General features: G+C 39.9%; 1 protein-coding gene across 1 annotated transcript; it reads right to left on the bottom strand.

Moving 5' to 3' along the window:
- Positions 1 to 144: 144 nt before the first annotated feature.
- col28a1b (collagen, type XXVIII, alpha 1b) lies at positions 145 to 20,592 on the bottom strand. The gene is made up of 35 exons (XM_080768862.1): positions 20,106 to 20,592; positions 19,447 to 19,582; positions 18,027 to 18,592; positions 15,740 to 15,760; positions 15,587 to 15,646; positions 15,397 to 15,450; positions 14,840 to 14,884; positions 14,710 to 14,736; positions 14,540 to 14,584; positions 14,410 to 14,454; positions 13,591 to 13,644; positions 12,729 to 12,797; positions 12,543 to 12,611; positions 12,122 to 12,190; positions 9,950 to 10,018; positions 9,668 to 9,736; positions 7,977 to 8,045; positions 7,502 to 7,570; positions 7,333 to 7,404; positions 7,146 to 7,214; positions 6,963 to 7,034; positions 6,624 to 6,692; positions 6,459 to 6,527; positions 6,254 to 6,322; positions 6,099 to 6,167; positions 5,893 to 5,961; positions 5,507 to 5,575; positions 5,303 to 5,371; positions 5,065 to 5,145; positions 4,933 to 4,968; positions 4,798 to 4,834; positions 3,658 to 4,212; positions 3,359 to 3,543; positions 1,634 to 1,928; positions 145 to 986 (listed from the first exon to the last, which is right to left on the bottom strand). Exons 1-35 carry the CDS (start codon positions 20,115 to 20,117, stop codon positions 814 to 816), a joined length of 3,606 nt encoding a protein of 1,201 aa, XP_080624988.1. The 5' UTR covers positions 20,118 to 20,592; the 3' UTR covers positions 145 to 813.
- Between the last annotated feature and the right edge of the window lie 302 nt (positions 20,593 to 20,894).

Below are 20,894 nucleotides of genomic sequence, written 5' to 3'. Positions count from 1 at the left end.
CCAATAAGAAGTGTTGATCTGAGGACTGAAATGCCCACTCTGTGTCATGTTATTTCACCATGTCACTTTTTGCTATTTCTAGGGCTATTTTTTTGCATCTAAAGAGCCTCAGTTTTCGTCTTTCAGTGTGCAAACCCTTTCTTTTTGTTAATGGACTCATCCTGGCCTGCAATCTTCCCTACCTCTTTCAATCCAACCAATAACACATTTCTTATTAACTTTGTTTTACATTTACATTACATTTTTAATGGCATTCAGTATTAAAAACATACAACTTGCATTATGACATTCATACAAACATTCTTACTTTTCTGAATAGAAAGGTTAGTGTTTAGACTTGGAAGTCTTTAACATAACTGCTCAACAGTGAGTATTAAAGTAACATTACTTGCAGGTTGGCACCACTAGTTCTCTATTAATCTCTACCTCTCTTTTGTAACTAATTTATTTAGCTTAGTTTACCATATCAGTGGATACAATAGTTTGGCAGATAAAGTGATAATCTTTAGCAGTCTGGATTTCGTCATTACATTCTGGTGAACTGGATCCCTTTATAGATCAAGTTACGTAACGTTAATAATAATATTAAAATGTCTTTAGCAAGGTTCTCAATTTATTTTCCTCCACAATTTAACGTTAATGAGCCAAGCCTCTAAACATTGCATTAGAGTATATTTGCATATGAAATGGATGAATATCGGATGAATATGTCTTAAATACTAAAGGCATTTTTGTCACTTATTGAAAAGGCTGTGCAACAACAAACTATACAGCCTTAAGGAGTAAACAGCAATGTAATTTTGTCTGAGTTTGTTAGACCTGGACACAGGCTTTTTTGCAGCTCCTTTCAGTCTCAAACTGGTTATCATTTCCTTGACATCCCCCAAACCAGAACTGAGCACAGGCGTTTGCTGTAGCGTCATAATACCACTTGGCAACATAATCCCGACAGGGTCCTGGTTCCAGAGATTGGCTGCAGCGCTTCTCTGGAAACAACAGAAGACATGAAAAGTGAGATCTTACATACCGGTATATAGACTATTGAATCCTTTTTTTTTTTATGCGCACCGGGAGTGCACTCATGTATTCGTTTGTATTGCACAGTGAGCTCAGTGTACTATATCTGAACACACGCAAAGATACCGTGAGCGCTTAATGCATTTTCATCATTGTGATGTGTTTTCAGATATTATCTAAAGACTGTAGGATGAGAATAGTATACATTATTCATGCATGGTTAAAGATGATAGGCAGTCTGTGGTATTTGGAATTTTGGATGGTTCTTATAGTTCTATGCTGGAATGATTATAATTTTGGTTTGAAATGGCAAACATCAATTACTTTGACATATTTGCTATTGCCTAACACTTCTTTGAAACACTACATTATAAAAGCAATTTTGGGGGTGAACATCTGCCGATGTACATACAAGCTTGTGACGCATAGCAACACGATCGATGAAGAGATTTGGTATAGAGGAGGGGGAAAAGCAGACCAGAGTACAGAGTTGACCCCAGGCAGTGAACTAAGTATTAGTTTCACGAAGTATAGAAGGTTTTTAACAATTAAGTAAACCAGAGAAAGTGAAAGTAGTTAATTGAATCACATGATTTCATAGTTGCTTGGAATATACCTTGTGTGAAGGTGTCTGGGGATTGTGATGGAGCAGTTGGTGGCAATGGCTGTGTCTTTTCTGGGCCTGAGACAGGAGGTTTGATAGTAGGGCCTTCTGGTCCTGTGCCCACTGGCACCTCCATGCTGAGTGTGGGATTCTTCACCTTCGATGGCAGAACGGTCTCTGTGAGTGGTTTGAATGGTTCTCTGTCAAACGACGGAACTCGTAGTGTGTCTGTCATGCTCCTCTCATCTGTCGTGGTTCCATGTGCAATGATTGGTTCTCTAGCGGGGCGTGCCGCTGGAGCTCCAGGCTGTAGAAACAAACAAAAAATATATATCTATAAGTAATTATTCATTTCTCAGTGTTTTCATACTGCTGGAGGGCCAGGCAGTAGAAACATAGGAACAAAAAAAATATATCTATAAGTAATCTTTTCATTTCTCAGTGTTTTCATAGTTTATTTTGAACCCAATCTGTTTTTGCCTTTGGGGGAACCACCTACTCTTTTGTGGAAAGCAGCAACTGGCTCCTCCCCTTTCTTAGTCCCACATCCTCCCGGGCACTTCTGTGTTTATTCCTCCTAATGATAACCATTTAGGATGGGAACCCCTTTTATAGGATTTATCTTTCAAGATGGGAACCCCTTTTGGGGTAGTTGTTGCCTTGTTGTTGTATATAGCGTTACGTTTTTTGTATACATTTTTGAATAAATAGTTTTTCAGAAAACTTTAGAAGGCATTTTTAGAATCACCTAAAGGTTTAAATTGGTTAAGGTGCTGGCAGATTCTGCTGTTAGCAGATATGTCTTGAGATATTAGTGTGAACCAGATAGGTTGCTACATGGTCACTGAATCAGTGGCAAGATCGTTTTAATAATGATGGGAGAGTACTTAAGTCTGTAATTGTCAATTACCCAAGAGTGAATTTAATCTGAATTGACCCATTGTTGGAAACCATGTCAATCAATTTAAAATAAGCAAGTGACACAAATAACAGTTGAAGAAGCATTTATCCAGGTTATGTTATTACATCAGAGGGATTTTCATATAGAATTATTATTACAATGATGTATTTGTATTTATGCTGGGGGGGGAAGGTGTAAGTAGCCTTGCCGAGCCATGAGGCCCAAAGGGCAGGAGCCTATCTCCTGTTACTGTAGCGTGAGGTAGCTTGATGTACAGTACACCCCCTGGACATGACGCTAGTATGTCGCAGGGACTTACCCCCAATCCAACCCTTGATGCTGAGTGTCAAGCAGGGAGGCACTGGGTCCCATTTTTAGAGTCTTTGGTTTGACCCGGCCAGGTATTGAACCCCGACCTCCCAGTCTCAGGGCGGACACTCTAACCACAAGGCCAGCTGAGCTGCTCACACCATTTCATTTATCTGCCTGTCTGTTAGCAAAATTATAACCCAAGAAAGGATGGCCACATCAATCTTGGAATTCAGTCGGCTGACCTGCAGAGATGACTAACTTTGTTTTGGGTGATCAAGGTCAAAGTCTAAATCGAGAACGGATAGAAAGATTTTCATTAAACTTGGCGGGAATGATCAGTAGGCTGCCCCAAAGAGATGCTTACCGATAACTATTTTTTTGATCATATTTGAGATAGGAAATACCTCAAAGGTAGGAAAATATTTCTTCACAATTTCATAGTAGTTTTGGCAGAGGTATGCAGAGTGCTGAATGCAATCTTCATAGTTATTATTGTGAATAATAGTCGTGTTGATTTCACTCACCAACATGTGTACTCTCCTAAAGTCCCCTGTAAACGTAGGGGTGTCTGTGTCCGTTCTGTATGGAGGTTCTCCAATGCTCCCAGCCATCTCACGAGTTCCCGGAGATGATCCGGAGCTGGGAATAGAGCTGAACAGGGCTCTATCTCCACGTTCACAAATATGACTTAGCAGCTTGCTCTCCAGAGCTGGGAAACAACAAGGTAAAAGAAAATGTTATCCACTTTGTAAACCACTGATTCTATGAGAAAGGTACAGTGTACAGTCCACTATACTATACTACATGGTCACATGTGGCTCACTTGAAAGTGTTCTGAAGTCTTCGATCAAGTAAACGTGTTCTTCATCAGGGTCGGAGGCCATGAGTTGCAGCTCTGTCTTGAACTCCTCGTACATCAGATCGCTCTGGTTCACTACCCCGATCACAAACGTCTCAATGTTACTTTCATGAGCCTCCTTAACGGCCTCCTCCAGACTCACAGAGTCCCTCTTATCCGCCTGACCATCTGTAATGACGATGGCCACCTTCCTCACATTCGGCCTGGCTGCCTTGAACAGCAGGTTGGCCTGTTTGATGGCACTGCCTGTGAAGGTGCCCTCACCCAAGTAGGTCATGGTGCGCACTGCAGTCTTGATCTGGTCACGGGTGAACTCGTGCCTAAGGCTGACCACCACCATGTTTATATGGCTGTAAAGGACCACGCCCACCCGCGTGGTGTCCCGACTGACCGAGGCGCGGTCGATGAGGGCATTGACAAAGTCTTTGACCACGTTATAGTTGTCAGGGCCCACACTCTCAGAGCTGTCAATCACAAAGACCAACTCCAAGGGGCTCTGGCGGCATTTGACTCCACAGTCTGTGAAAAGTGAAAAATAGATTAGAATAGATGCTTTACTGAAGCCTATGTTCACGTGCCCTGCATTTATGACTTTGATTTGTCATTGGTGTTGTACATTACAAATACTTCACCCCTAATCCCTTCACCATGCTCACAGGTTGGCCATTTTGCTCACACATCAAACCACACCCAACAAGCATGACGTGAGAGCAAATGGTCATCGTGTGAGCACTGCTTGGTCAATGTAATTAAGTAAATACTCTAAACTACCTCCCCCTGGCCAGCTGGGGCGCCTGATGGAGGAGGGGAAAGGAACTGGTCGGAATAACGTGTTCCTTCCACATGCTACGTCTGGACGGGGAAACTCTCCACTGTCAGGTGAAAAGAAGCAGCTTGAACTCCTCATGCATAGAAGGAAGCATGAGGCCAGTCCACTGCCCCCCCTCCCCCAGGTTGGCAGAGGAAGTGTAGCGCCCCCGGATTACAAATTAGAAAATAGATAATTGACACTGAGTGAAAAAATGGGTTGCAAAATCGTGGGATAATTCTGTGATCATCTGTGATTTCCAGAAAATCTTGAAATGTATCTGATCAATCACTTACTACATATTGATCTCACTATTTTGATGATTTCTTCTCTCTGTAAAAGAGAGTAAGCACAATGTTCTTAAAAAAGGCAAGATGTTGTTCAATGACTTATTATATGATTTATGTTGATTAATGAAACACTGTACTTACTGTAAGCCCAGGCTCTCCTTTATCTCCATTTTTACCCTGTGATTAAATATAGGCATACGCTTTATAATTAATGTGCATAGACAGAGTCAGTGAAATGGTGATGAAGTAACTTATAATATAAGGTTACAGTACCCAAGGTCCAGTAGGCCCTTGCTCTCCATCATGTCCTTTGTCCCCCCTTTTTCCCTTTTCACCTCTGAATCCCCGGTCTCCCTGCAAGAACAGTATAGCTCCAATTCATGTACAGTACAGTAGGTCTGTACTTCCTATGGACTGATGATACAGTATGTGGAGAGCTGGCAGTGACAAACTGGGAAGTTGCAAAGAAAGAGTGCACAGTATTGTATACAGTGCAAATACATTTCATTACCGTGTCCCCCTGAAGACCTTGTCCTGGAGGGCCTCTGGGACCAGGGATCCCCGGAAATCCTGGATCACCCTGAAAAATTGAAGGCGGAGCATGTTGTACGTGCATAGAGGTGAGTAGGAAAATATGGCAGCATCATGGCGCAAACTTTGTAACGTAGTCTGACCCATATAGCAACTTCACATTTCTGCAGAGACTCAGTTATACCTTCTGTCCTTGAATTCCCTCTCCTGATAATCCCTGTGGTCCAGTTGGACCTATAGGACCTGTTGAACCCTTTGGAAAAATAGGAAGGAAAACATGTAAACATGCATCTGGCAATAATTTCTCTTCTTTGAATAGTATTCGTGAATCGTGATGAGTAGCTTTAGGTTTGTTACCATTTGTATACTATTTATGAATCTGTGCTCCATACCATGTGATCATCATGGTCAAATAAATGATGATGATGAAAAATAGCAGATCTACAAGCTCATATCGCTTGTAGATCTGCTTTTTTATCGTGAAAATGCGGCGCGATTTTTTTTCTTCCGTTTTTCATAATGGAAAAACATTGCAATGGCATTATCAGAGGTTTACTTCTGAAGGATTACCTTGGGGCCAATCTGCCCAAGTCCTGATGAGCCAGTTGGTCCTGGGACTCCGGCTAAACCCCTGTCTCCCTGTACCAAGAACCAGAAAGACAGCAACGAGGACACATTGAAACACTCAAGGTCAGCTGATGACAAATAGTATAATTCAGTGCCCGCACTCCAAACTGCATTAGGCATAACATTCTACTGCATAAACTTTACTGTACCTTGGGTCCAGGTAAACCTACGCCTTCTGGACCAACCTCTCCCAACAATCCAGGTGGTCCTGCAATTCCCTAAAAAAACATACACACAACCAGATGATGAGTTAAGTACTTCAAAGTAATAATAGAAGGGGCAGTAAAAATCGCTGGATACTCACTGGAGGGCCAGGGTGTCCTTCCCCTTTTGGCCCAGGTGGTCCAACAAGTCCTGGCATCGCTCTATCACCCTAAAGCCCAACACACCAAAATGTCAGCACCTTCACAACCAGAAGAACAGTCAAAGCTGAAAGTTAACTGACCTTAGGTCCAGCTATACCAATCCTTCACAACCAGAAGAACAGTCAAAGCTGAAAGTTAACTGACCTTAGGTCCTGCTATACCAATCCCTGGTTCACCAACAGGTCCAGGAGGTCCCACTTGGCCTGGGTCCCCCTATAATAATCAGAACTACGTCAATAAGGTAACATTATCCTGCTATTGTTTTGTGATATCTCGGAATTACAGATTGATATTGATATATGGGCTTACGTTTGTACCAGGTAGGCCCCGTCCTGGTTGTCCAATTGGACCTGGTGGCCCAATAAAACCTGGTTCACCCTAAACGAAGACAATCAGAAGACTAGTCAAACACATATAGAAATAGAATGACAGATCCACCCATCACTGGATTTTTTTTAACTACATGAAAAAATGCTTGATCATGCGTATTTGTATATATCTGTCAAAAGGATAAAACAAAGAAGCTTGAGGGTTTATTTCCATTGTGGTCCTTTGAGGCTTTGAGATTAACTACTTAAACACTTTGGGCTTAAGTACGGTAGTTAATCTTGAGGGTGTAAATAACATTATCCATGGAACTATTCATACCTTGGACCCCAATGGTCCCACAGGTCCAACAGCTCCTGGCTGGCCTCTGGGCGCCCTCTCTCCTCTGTCTCCCTAGCAGAATGGCACAAGCTTATTTTCAGTGGTTTTAATAAACACAGTCTTCAGTCCAAGAACTGTGATGGCCAATTTTGATAGCTGTATGTTATAAACAGATTCAGATACCTTCTCCCCAGGGACACCTTTTCCAGGTGCGCCATCAGGTCCCCTGAGCCCTGGCAGCCCGATGTCACCCTAGTATCATTTGAACACAACTACTGAAGCAACAGACTTGTAAAAGTTAAAAAGCAGTATGGTGTAATAAATGGTGTAATAAGTGTATATGTACAATCATTTACTGTACATCACTCACCTTCTGTCCTGCAGTTCCATCTTCTCCTGGGAGACCTGGAATTCCAGGGAGCCCCTCAGCCCCTGGGTCTCCCTAGGAAGAGAGAGATAATGATGATGATGGTAATAATATTAATGATGATGATGATGATTATGATAAACCTTGCTGATGAAGATAGAAGTGAACTTACTTTGGGTCCTGGCTCTCCTATACCTCTCTCCCCTGGCTGTCCAGACTCACCTGGGAACCCCTGATTTCCCTGAGAATAACAAATATGTGACATAGTTTATTATTCTGTCTTGCTTTTATTGACAAATGTATTTAATTACAACCCCCCTCCCCCCAGGGGAATTGTCATAGACAACCTTTGGTTATGTTTGTCATAACTGCAACTGTCTGCGCACCATTCATAATTATCCATGAAACTGAGCAATTATCCATCCATCCTCTGTAAAAACGCTCATGTTTGAAAGGACATGGTTGGTAATGACAGACAAGCCTAGAATAACATTCCACCAACATTTTATGATGAAATGAGTGGAGCCAACTTGCCAAGTGAAGAAACAATATATTTATGTATACCTGTATGTACAGGTATGTATCTGGATGCAGAAATGTGCTTTATCTAATAAAGTAGGCTAATGTATGTTTTCATGCATTCTTACCGTAGGCCCCATTGGTCCTATACCAGGTGTTCCTCTGAGTCCTGCTGGTCCAGCCGGTCCTTGATCACCCTGACAAGGAGCAAGATATTCGAAATGTTCAGGTCTGTAACTCAACATCAACATGATAAAGAATTCTGGAAATGTCTGGCTTTTAAAAGCTTTACACACTATGGTCTAATCCAGTGGTTCCCAAACTGTTGTGCGTGCACCCCTTGTGGTGTGCTGGCGCCTTCTAGGGGGTACGCACGACATAAAAAGGCTAATGGTGGTGCTATGTTTTTTTTTTATTATCTATTATTACATTTGTGAAGTTGCTAGCCAATGAAAAGCGTCAAAACCTGTGGACATTGGTGGACATATGCTGTTGCCCCATGCTGTTGCCCCAACAGGGCCAGAAACAAGGCCAACAGGGCCAGAAACAAGGCCTTTTAACCACGCTACTTACACACACTACAACTCGCTTACAATTCGCAAACCTGGCAACACTGCCCTGTGTTCTAATAGGCCCACCAGGCCCGCCCCCACCCCGCCTCCACACTACCTTTCAGTCTCACAATCGGCAGCCATCTTGCTTTTTATTTATATGGGCGAGTGGAAATTTAATGCAAATAAATTAATTATAGGTCCAGCAAGCAAATCATGATGGTCTGTTTGTGCTCAATAGGTCACAATAACATTCAGATTTTAGGTGTTGTGTTTTGTATGACATTTTGGCCAGTAGTTTTATATCTATCTCAGCTTTTGCCTGATAGCACACATGCTATGGTGACCACAACGTTAGCAGATTCATTTTGACGTGCAGAGTCTCTCTCTCTCGCACTTCTGCCGCGGAGTGCGTGGCGAAGTAACTCTGGGATTAGAGTGCTCGCGAAGCGGGCGCGAAATTAACATATGCCAATATATATAATTATATATTAACATATGCCAATATATGGCAAGTATATGCAGAACCTATGCTGCATGCCATTATATGTGCATGTGGATAAATAGGAAATGTATGTCTTTATATAGCTTATGCAATTTATATTTCCATGTTGGGGGTGTGCATCAGCTAGGTCAGGAGGTAACAGGTTTGAGAACCGCTGGTCTAATCTATAGTGATCCCCAACCTGTGGACTGGCACCCACTGGTGTGCCCCCGTTTGTGTCACGAGTCACGACTCACGAGGGTATTGCCCCCAAATAATTGCTAGACCTTAATTAAAAAATCACACCCGTGTGATTTATCATTGTACATCATCATACATCATCTCATTCCGGCCAATCAGAATTTGCGTCAAATTGTCCATTCATTGTCAATGGCATTTAATGTTTGAGTTAGGACAAAATTTGGGTTACGCACACCAAAAGCTGGACATACGGAAGGACAAAAAGTAAATGAATGTAAACAAATGACATGGTATGTTTTCTTTAAAACCTTGAAAAACTGTGATTCTGATAAATAGCAACTTACTGTATGCTACATTAGTTCCACTGATCCAAACCGTAACAAAATCAATCAATCGATTATTAAAAAACATGATCTGTAAATGCACATGGCCCACCGATCTGAACACTTTGTTCCGAAGTCAATTTAGTTAGTTAATAATATTATAATTGTAATCCACCAACTATGTGAGCTATACATGACACAATAATGAAGAACATTCAGGGAATGCCAGTCTAACACACTACAGTATTAACAGCTTTTACCTTTTCACCTTGAATTCCTGCTCCAGGGTCACCAACTGGACCTGGAATCCCGGCAGGCCCATGAGCTCCCTCAGAATAAGAAAAATAATAATACGTTAAATTAAACTTTAGATTTCACAATGGTGTAAAATGACAACAGTATGGCGTGATTTCTCCCTAAAAAGAAATCGTTTCTATTTCACCATAAATCAATTTACATCGCTATATAATTATGTATATACTGTTTAGTTCAGGCTGGCCACATTTCTGGAATAAATATCAATCTCTAACTAACAAGTTTACCTTGTCACCTTTGAATCCAATACCAGGAAGACCACGGCTCCCCCTGGGACCATCATATCCTCTGTCACCCTAAAAATAAAATAAAAATATATTTAAGATTCTGATTTGTTAACTGAGTTCTGATTCACTTGAAGTGTTTCTAGTTTCTAATATTATATATTTTCTATCTAGCACTGCTAGCACTACTAAAGATGGCTGTGTTGGTCAATTTGTTAATCCTTCCCTCCATCCATCCAACACGGTTTCGAACAAGATGTCAAAAGAAAATACTGTCTATATGCCATGGGATTTGCTGTGCACCTTCATACTCCATGGAGGACGACCCCTACTGAATTTGATGAACCCATGTAGTGTCACTACACTAGAAATACAATTTCATTGAACCCATGGCCTTTCTTTAAAGTAGTACCACCCGTAGGCCAAAATTTCCCTTTGCACAAAATATATCTCAAAATCTATGAGGCAGATTGCCATGAAACTTGTTGACTACATTCATGCTCCTCAGAGGAATGTTTTATGTTTTGGTGACCCTTTGACCTGCTAGTGCCAACCTCAAGTCAAACTTTATAATTTTGCCCTGTGGCAGGATGTGGATGTGGACTGTGGGGATGGCGATGATCAGCTCCCATTGGAGTTTACGTCAGAGCCATTGTGACAGAAAGTAGGGCTGTACAATATATAGAAAATGTACTTTGAGTGTGATAGCCTATCAAGATTTAAGATATCATATCATGTCTGTTATTTGGGAATACTTTGGAGAGATAGAAATGTTGAGTTTACTTAAGTATTACTTAAGTACACAACAGATCTGTGATCTATCTAATGGAAAACCAGCTGTGTAGAAACTGTATATTTCACAGAAACGCACACCAGTGGAAATATAGCTCTTGGACTACAGTACTTTAGGTGTTGGCCACTGGCCAATTTGCATAAACAGCAGAAAACGTGTATCACCAGAGACAATGGAATGTTGTAAAGGCCACGAAAAAGTTAATAAAAAAAAGGACTTATATTTTCTATCAATTACACACCCCATGAAGTGCCATATGATATTCATTGTCTTGGGTCTATGTTAGCAGCAAACCTACCGTAAATCAGAAATACATTAAAACTATATACTTCAATATTTGCATACCACTGGGAGACCAATAGTTTCAAACACTACTGTATAGTGCCAAGCAGTGAATCGTGACCATGAAGCATGTGACCCGTACTGTTTCTGACTGCTCACTGATGCGAGTGCAACTTTCTATCTCTATGGCTCTGGCATTGCTTAGCTTTGCCCCCCTGTGCTCATTGGCCAATGTTAGACATTTCTGAATATTTGAACTGCTTGTTATTTGAAGGGATAGAGTAGCCGGTAGAGCGGCCAGATGGGAACTGCAAGGTTCCAAGTTCGGTCCTGCATGGGCTCCCCCAGAGTTAGTGTTGAAGTGTCCTTGAGTCTCTGAACCCCTAATTGCTCCATATGTGCCTTGCATGGTTTCCTCTGCCATCGGTGTATGAATATGTGTGTGAAGTACCTGAGACACCAAAAACAAAAAAATATGGCGAAGCCGCCTTTAGCTACTACGCCCCTGTGCTCCGGAAGAGCCTGCCAAGGGATCTACGGTTCTCTGAATCTGTTGACATTTTTAAACGAAATCTTAAAACACACCTTTTTAGCATCGCTTTTACCTCCTAGATCATGTCCTTTTCCTGTGATTAGTCTCTCCTTTTTATTATTGTTTTTATTACTATATAGTTGATGCTTTCCTGCTTTGTTTTTGCTCTTTGTGTGATATGTACATATGTATATTTGTGTATATGTATGTGTATTTATATATATATAATATGTATGTGTCTATATATATATATATATATATATAATTTTTATTATTATTATTATTACTTTTTGTTCTTACTGTACTTGAACTTGATACTTTGAACTGCACTCGCTGCCTGAAAAATGTGCTATATAAATAAAGATTGATTGATTGATTGATGAATGGGTGAATGTATATGCACAATCTATGTAAAGTGCTTTGGTTAAAAGTGCTATATTAATGCACCATTTACCATTTTTAATCACAGAATGAACATCACATGAGTCTAAGGTCAATTATGTAGAGGCATGAACTGAAGAAATGTAGAAAACTTTTCCAGCATTTCTATGAAACAGCTTCTTCTGACCTTTGATCCTGGAAGACCCTCTCCTGGTAGACCTGGATTCCCCTGTGCTCCAGCCAGCCCTGGTGGACCCTGTGAAAACAGCCCTGTCACTTAGCCCAGTGGTTTTCAACCAGTGGTCCGGATGAAACCAAATGGACCCGTTTCATTTTACACTCTCAAGAGTTACATAACTCTAAAACTACTTAATTTACAAGAAGTCTACACAATTAGACAATGTAAATTAATTGTTATTTTTTATCAACATCTGCCTGTTGTCTCTCCAATGGTACCAACATCAATTGTTTTGGGTCTGCAAGGCTAAATCTCATCAATTGATGGTCCGTGGCTCAAATCATGGGCCTTGACATGAAAAAGGTTGAATAAAAAGAAGAAAGTGCCCAATGTTGACGTAGTGCTGGTGCTGTACCAACAGAATACTCACTGGCAGTCCTGGTTCTCCTATCCCCAAAGGACCTAGGAGACCAGGTCTTCCCTGAATTCCCCTTTCTCCCTGTTAACACAGTACATCAGCATCTTACAACTGTCTTCAGTTTCAATAACAAAACAAATTGCCATAATTCACTTTTGACTGTAATCATATTGTGTGAGGATGATAATACAGGTTCACCTTGGCTCCTGGGAATCCAATACCAATTTCCCCAGGTGGTCCAGAAGCACCAGTTGCACCTCTGTCTCCCTACAGTATGTTTGAAACATTCTGGTTTTATCATGTGATCACAATTAATTTCCCAAAAGCATACAGTGGCTGTCTGAGACCTGAGTGACACAACAATAACCTTCTTCTGGGTATAATAACGTTTTAAGGACAATGGCCGGTTGAGAGACTATTCCAGACAGTGACCATTTTCCCATGATGTGTGTGTTGTCAAGGCAACACAGATGTCACACTTGAGCTGTATTTGTGAGCTGGGGTCTGCTTGGAAAATTTGACTCATTTTTCATTCAAAGATATGGATGCTTTTTTAAATGTCTGTACGACCTCAGTGGGAACTATAATAAAAGCCTTCATAACGGCAACAGCTTTTAAACAGTGCAGATAAAAATCACAGAAACTCTAATTGTTGACAACGATGTGAATGTGGAAGTGATGAGTTTAGCGCTATTGTTTGGAAATGACATCCATGGAAATCAAAGAGCTAAGACAAAAATACTCAACAAGCAAGCCAAAATGTGATCTGCTAGCCTTAAGGCATTCGAAAAATAAAGAGCGGAACTTGTTCCTCGCTTGTATCTCAATGGTGTCTGAACTTTTTCCCCAATCATATAAATCACTCACTTCTTCTGTAAAAGGACTTCCTTGTTGGAAATATTTAATGGAGGAGCAGCATTCTAATGGCTTTTGCCACACATTTGAAACAAAGGTCATTTCATGTTGCATTTCTGTCAAATCTACAATAGATATACTGTGTTTCTATTTTTCCCATGGATGTTCTACATGGGAAGCCAATTGCATGTGGCTTCTTACTTACTTTAGATCCCAGTGGGCCCTCAGCACCCATGTCTCCTGGAATTCCTTTGGTACCCTTTGGAAGACAAAGACAAAGACAAGTCTCTGAAAATGCCAAATAGATACAATTGGGGTAAAATTGTGTACTTTCAGAGTTAAATTCACATTCAGGATTTTTGTGTGCACAGGAACAACAAATAACAACTTACAAAATGTACAGTATTCATATACTGTGTTTTTAATTTTTGTATCATGATGATGGGTATGACAAACTTTCCTTGGCTATCGTAGCCACAAAAAATATCTGAATATATGTTCAACAAGAAAAAAACGAAAACATCTTTTCCACTCAGTTTACAACAAACCAGTACCAAATGAGAAACACAAACTCAGAAACTCCTGGCTTTGATGTCCTTTAGATTCTCTAGTCCCCGAGTGTTCGCGAAATAACAACGCCATATTGACACTGTGCCAGTGCCAAAGAGAAGGAAGAGTGGCTCTCTAGACTGCTATGTCCCTGTGCTAATCCCACCACACAAAGTCTGCTCCTGTCGAAGAATAATATCCTGCAAGCCTGGATTCACTGCTTTTGATAGCCACATTATTTTAGGATTAGCCATAATCCAATATTCACATTCCATAAGTGCAGAGGTGAGAAAATGACAAATTCTGCTTCCATTTTCCATATTTGAGGGTGACTGTCCTGTCTGTATCTTCAATCCAATGGCAAACCTTTGTTTGCCATTTTCCTATGTGAAGAACTAAATTGTAAGAGCTCAAAATTATAAAAGCTGTCTTTTAAATTGATGCATTAATATATGCTAATATACATCTGTTCTACCTGTTCTCCTTTATGTCCTCGTAGACCAGCAGGTCCCTCGGGTCCCTGAAAAAGACAAGGTATTCTATTAATAGGACAAGAATATCAAGACTGCCTTAAAGTGAGATCGTGTCAATAGCATTGAACTTACATTATCTCCCTTTTCTCCAGGAGTGCCACAGTCACCTCTTTCTCCCTGAAAGATCATCAGACAAGCTTGGGGTCTACCAGTTATTCCATAAACAAATAAACAACTCATATGAAGCAAAAGAGAGTATACTACATGGGCTAGTTTCTAGCAATTATAGCAAGTGAACCAACCTTGTTACCCTTGAAGCCTGCATGGCCCTGTAAAAGATGTGACATTTCTGAACAGTTGATACCATATTTCATTCACCAGTTTAGGAAAATCACCCTAGTTATGTATTAAAAGTGTAACATATTATTTTACCTGTGGACCTTCACTTCCAGGACGGCCATTCAATGCAGAATCTCCCTGTAAATGAGATGGTCATAACCAAATTAATTAATTATAAGAAGCTACATTTATCAAATGACCATCTTGTATTTTTGTATACAGTTTTGATTATTATTACTTTTTACGAGCGTAATGCCCATGTTGAGAGATGGGTTTCTGCCTCTGCCCTTCACAGACACCTGTTGTATCCTGAATTAACTGACACTCAAACTTGATGTACTCTTGGAGAAGGCCACAAGCTGATACACTTGGTTTCTATTGTTCAAATCATTTTACTCCATGGATCAGACCCAGTTATTACACACTGGGTTGAGTGCTACACAAATGGGGCAAATATGTGTAAGCGAGTGCATGAATATATTTATGAATGCAGGTGGAGGAATCTGCCTGCAAATACTCCTGTGAGCCCCAAATTTAAGTCAGAATGATGTTCTTGGTTCACAAGCGTCCTTCTAGTAATGTGAAATGAAATGCAACAACGTAAGAGGCTAAAGAGTAAACAGAATAAATGTTCTCTTTTTGAGACATACCTTTGATCCTTTTACACCGGGTGGTCCTCTATAGCCTGCCTCCCCTTTTTTACCCTGGAGGGTGTAATAGTATCATGTAAGAACTTGGCATATTATCGTCTTTCTCCAACTAACATATTAGCATCTATATTTGCATTTCTTTTTAAATATCTCCCCTGAACGTTTTTATTATATTGCCATGAATACTTACTGGACTTCCTGAAGGCCCTCTCGTTCCTTTTTCACACAAACACACCTGGGACTGTGGACACTGAGAAGAGTAAAACAATGCATTGTGATTCTCCTCACAAGACTTAAAAGTGAATGTTGATTTCTTTCACATTTTCAAGTGTTAAGTGCTTACCTCTTCAGCTGTAACAGCACCCTGGATGCAAAACAGTATTATACAATGTTAGAGCTGCAGTATATTTGGGTCATTATTCTATTTGACAATAGGCTATAACCATGTTATAAGAGTACAATCAGCAGACAGAAAATTTAAAAAGAATGTTAGAACAATGGCTTTGATTAGATTTACAATTTAGGCATTTAGCAGACACTCTTAATCCAGAGCGATTTACAGTAAGCAAGAACAACACATGGTAATATATAATACATAAAACATAATAACCTAAGAACCTAACATCTGACTAACAGTGGAATATAATGAAACTATGTGTATACACTATAGTGCTATGTCTACATAAAATCAAAATGCTATCTAAATTAAATAAATTGAGCCTCTGCATACGCCTGTAAGGTCGTCGAGGCTAGGACAAGTGCTACGGCAAGTACTACGGGCTAAGATGGAGTCTGGGTTTTCAGACTACTGCGGAAGCTTGGGAGTGAGTCTGCAGTTTGATTGCATGGGAAGTGCACAACTCCATAATTTTGGAGCCAGAAGGGAAAAGAGTTTGGGACGTGTGTTCATTGTCCCAGCGTTTTTAGAGATTGTACTTCCAGCTAGATATGATGTTACCTTTGCTTCAATGTGATGCATGCAGTCTTTTTCATGAACCATATGAACTGGAAAGTAAAATATCACACATTCTTGGAAAGCAGAACAAGCCATGCAATTGTGCACTTCTAGACGGGTCCTGACCTATTATAGATGTTCAACATTATGGAAAATGCATAATGGGGAGGGAAATCCCCATGTGGCACACAATTCTGTCATTGAGATTTGAACTCTCTATGAGGACAGGGTTGACTGAAACAGACAGACCCCGCTCCCAAGGGAAGACAGACTATGCACCCACTGCACACAAACCACCTGCCCCACTATACCAAGACATCAGAGACATACTTCCCACAGATTACACACCCAAAGTGAGTTTGAAAACATGACTAACGACAAAACACTCCCACACCTATTGGGAGAAATACAAGTTACAACAATGTGCGAACACAGCAGCAAGATTTGTACATTGTTGCGATAAAAGAAGGTTACCCAATAGAATACAACCACCTTAAGGACTACTATCTGTACAGAGTAGACGTCTAGACCTACCTTTAAACGCATTTTAAATCTGAGGCTTTTTGTATACTATTTAAATAGTTTTGAGAAGAAATGCTGCTATTTGTCCCAAAGGGACTGCAAATGATTGGTGCCATTTGTTTCAAAAAACGTTATACCCTGTTTAAATAACCGATATTCAATATACAATGTGACATATAGCTCTGTTTACAGTATGCACAATGCTGTACCCCCTACAACTGTATATGAGGCAGGGTCAATTAGTTTAATTGACCTGTAACTCAATTTATTTGAAATTATTATTTTAATATCGTTCAATATCACCACTATGAATCTATTTCTTTTAAACCAAAACATAACATCTGGTTAGGATATTCATCTGAAGACAGCTGAAGACAGATTTTCAACTGTTTTTATTATATTTTGACACTTGCTTTGGCAATGTAAACGTATGTTTTCTCATGCCAATGCCCAATAAAGCTCATTTGAATTGAAACAGGTCACGATAAACAGACGTAAAAGAGATACCTGTGTGATAGTCTCCAGTGCTGTTTGCACTGATTCTCTTGAAACTCTAGCAGCACCACATCACAGAAGATAGAACCCCAAATTGACTTTCATCAGGCCTCGGAAACCCAAACCTGTTTCCAATGATTCTGTCCTTCTAACCAGATATGAAAAGATGTTTTGGTTTAAAATAAAATATAATAAAATATAATATAAAATAATTGTAGGTGAGAAATAGATTCATAGTGGTGATATTGAAAGATGTTAGAATAATAATTTCAAATTAATTGAGTTACAGATCAATTAAACAAATGGATCCCGCCTTCCCAAAAAACAAAACGCCCACTTTGGAAACCCCTGATCTAGAGGATAACTGAATGTTGAATGAATACAAAATAAAGAAGGACCGAAACAACCAACATGCCTTTTCGCTGCATTTGAACCTACGATCAAGATCAAGATTTGTATAAATATGAGCAGTGACACTAATCCACTTCCCACTATACAGTTGATTGATGATGTCACAGGATGAGTTGAGGTGACACTCATCAGTCTCATGCGAAGCAAATTGCAACGACAAGCAAATTAACTTAAATTCCAAGGTCACCATATTAGTAGCAGGCATTTCAGAAGTAGTGGGCAACAGGTGCACAATGTCCATACTCACGATCTCATTGAGCAGCCTCTCCTCCAACTGAGGGTCAGTTAAACTTTGAACAAACTGCTGGCCAGGTGTACTGGCAATCGCCCGGAGCTTGGCACTATTTTGACTCTGTTTGGAAATGTCTGATAATCCTACAACGAAAAGCCTGATATTATGATCTTTGGCCTCGGCTGCTGCTGCGATGACATCAGGGTTGCGGGGATGGTCGACTCCATCAGTCATCAGCAATGCTATCCGGACACTGTCTTCTGGGGTCTCTTGAACCACCAAATGAGTGGCATTGGTGATGGCATAGGTGGAGTAGGTACCATGGCCAATGTAGGCCATGGAGTTGACCTTGCTGTGGAAGAAGTCCAGGTCCTTCCAGGCCGAGAATCTGTGTTCTATAGACACAGAGCTGCTGTACTGGAGAGCAGCCAGGCGTACCTTCAGTTTCCAGCCAGCAATATGGAGCATTGAGAGGCGTGTGCTGAAATGCAGCACAAAGGCCTTCTGCTTCTCAAAAAGGAATGTTTTTGCACTTTCTGAGCTGTCCAGGATGAAAGACACCTGCAGTGAACATGCGTGACCTGTGTGGAAGAGAAATTATTACCAAAACCTAACCAATATTTGTGCCAATTAAAAAAATTATAATAATATTAATTATAGAGGTATATGCGTGAACGACTACTGAGTGGCAAAAAAATACTTTCTGACCTCGACAGCCCATACATCCAGAAACAGAAAGGTCCAATATGATTGCATTAAATGATGTTAAACAATGTTAAACTCACTTTACCACTCACTTTTCCACTCGATTTCCCATTCCCTTTATGCATGCAAATACTCTATGATAATAATAATGATAATGATAATATAAATAATAATAATAATAATAATAATAATAATAATAATAATAATAATAATAATAATAATAATAATAATAATAATAATACATCATCATAGTAATAAATAGATTGATAATAATCTATTTATCTATAAATAGATAGTAATAAACAATTGCTCTGATAGAAATCAAACTTTGGTGTTCACTATTCAATTCAATTAATTGTGAAACATGCATTTTCTTCTTTTAGCAATGTAAATGTAACAATGTAACAACCTGACTTTAATAAGTTGTAACTGTATTTTCTTTTGTCAGTGATATGTCTTGCAATGTATGAGAGATCCTCTTGTCCTTGTATGAAATTGTCTTTGTACCACTGTTACTAGACCAAATTGGTCTTGGACCTGCAACTGTACTTGCCAAAGAAAGTATGTGTCCAAGTGTTACTGTAAAAATCTAAATATTTGCTTTGGTCAGAAAGGATGCTCTATTAGCTGCTTGGTTTTCCCACGTGGATAACTGATGTTCAAATTTGGTCTTAGTTTCCATAACAACCCTCACCACCTGGACTGTTGGACACCTCATTTGAGGAATTACCATTTGCTTCATCTTGGCTGTAGCTGTTCCGCTGTCCTAACTTTCTTCTTCTCTGGCCTCTAACTCCATGTAGAGCCAATAATAAAAGGCACAGTGCCACGCCTTTCCCCATGTTTCCCTTTATCAGCATTTTCACCTTAGTAGAGAAAGGAAGTTACAATTATGTGTAGAATAACTGAATATCATTGCATCTACATAGATAATATATCCAGATTCTGGTAAATTCATGAAATTGTTTTTTTTGTATTTTGCCAGTTTCCCCTCCCCTCCAAATAGCATCACTCAAGCCAAGGAACCATGCATCAGTATTTTTGTTATTTATTAACACAACCATTGAGTTATCATTGTGCTTTGTAAATCACTTCCCAAAAATAACCATTATTGTAGGCTACTTTACCACAAATTGCAAAGCCCAAATTTATAGAACATCTCTGCTAAGTGTCAATCATCAATAACTCATGCAAAAGCAGTAGAACGTTTTGAAAAACGTTACCAGTAGTAAGTAGGCATGTTTACATGATCAAGTAAGTGAGTAGGCCTAGTTTTTTTTATCTAGCCTACAAGAAACTGAAACTGTAATGGCCATAGAAAAAACAAGAGATAGAGATATATATTAACATGTAAAAATAACTAAACTTAATAAAAACATAATATTTTACCTGAAATCTCATTTAGATCCAGCCAATGCTTTAGGTTGAATAAGTTGAGAATCTCTGGGCGTCATTTCGTTGCTGAGTCAGGTCCTGGTCTTTACAGCCCATCAACTGAAATGAGTCGCTGTGCTGGAGCGCGCTCTTGTATCTGCATTGTCTATTCGGTGGTTGCCTCCATTGACCGTTAGATGTTACTGTGGTTACTGTGGTGACCACCTATTTGAAGTATTCTATACACTTTTCGGCCTGTTTATTTACATATGGCTATTTATTTTCTTCTGATTAACTGTATAATTGGTTATTGCAGTTGAAGTTGTGCAGTCCAACTCCTGTTGCTGAATTGAGCTGTTCTGTTGCGCATAGAGATTGTTTGGATTCTGTGTATGAAATTCCCAAACGAGATTGTTTTCCTTTTCCACTCGCCCACTAATGTGAAAACCATGTGAGAGCTCTTCGGTCCTTTTCGCTTACAATGTTTCTCACATCCAGCCATTAACCAAGACGGAAATCAGATATTCTTTTAATTACACTATTTATTAGTCTTATATTAGTCTTATTTCTACAATCTATATGACAGCTGCAGTGGACTGTCTACACACCTACAGTCAGTCAGTCAGTCAGCCAGCCAGCCAGTCTTTTGATATGCGAACAGATGACGTAGTTTTTATTTATTCACATATCAAATTAGTGTATCATAGCCTATTCATAGGCCAACTTGTATGTGTTTTCATTTCATGTGAGAACTAGGATTTAAAATTATGATCGACAGGCAATACATTTTCGTGGTTGCAGCGC

Source organism: Protomyctophum bolini (assembly GCF_963924005.1).
Source record: "Protomyctophum bolini genome assembly, chromosome: 7".
NCBI lineage: Eukaryota > Metazoa > Chordata > Actinopteri > Myctophiformes > Myctophidae > Protomyctophum > Protomyctophum bolini.
Note: the sequence above shows the minus strand (reverse complement) of the source record. Positions and strands in the feature narration are given on the sequence as shown.

Excerpts from the sequence above, each read along its gene's own strand:
- col28a1b (XM_080768862.1), bottom strand. Across the intron at positions 14,737-14,839 it reads CTGGAAGTGAAGGTCCACAG|GGCCATGCAGGCTTCAAGGG; the intron begins GTAAAATAATAT and ends CATCTTTTACAG. Across the intron at positions 7,035-7,145 it reads AAGGTGTCCCTGGGGAGAAG|GGAGACAGAGGAGAGAGGGC; the intron begins GTATCTGAATCT and ends CCATTCTGCTAG.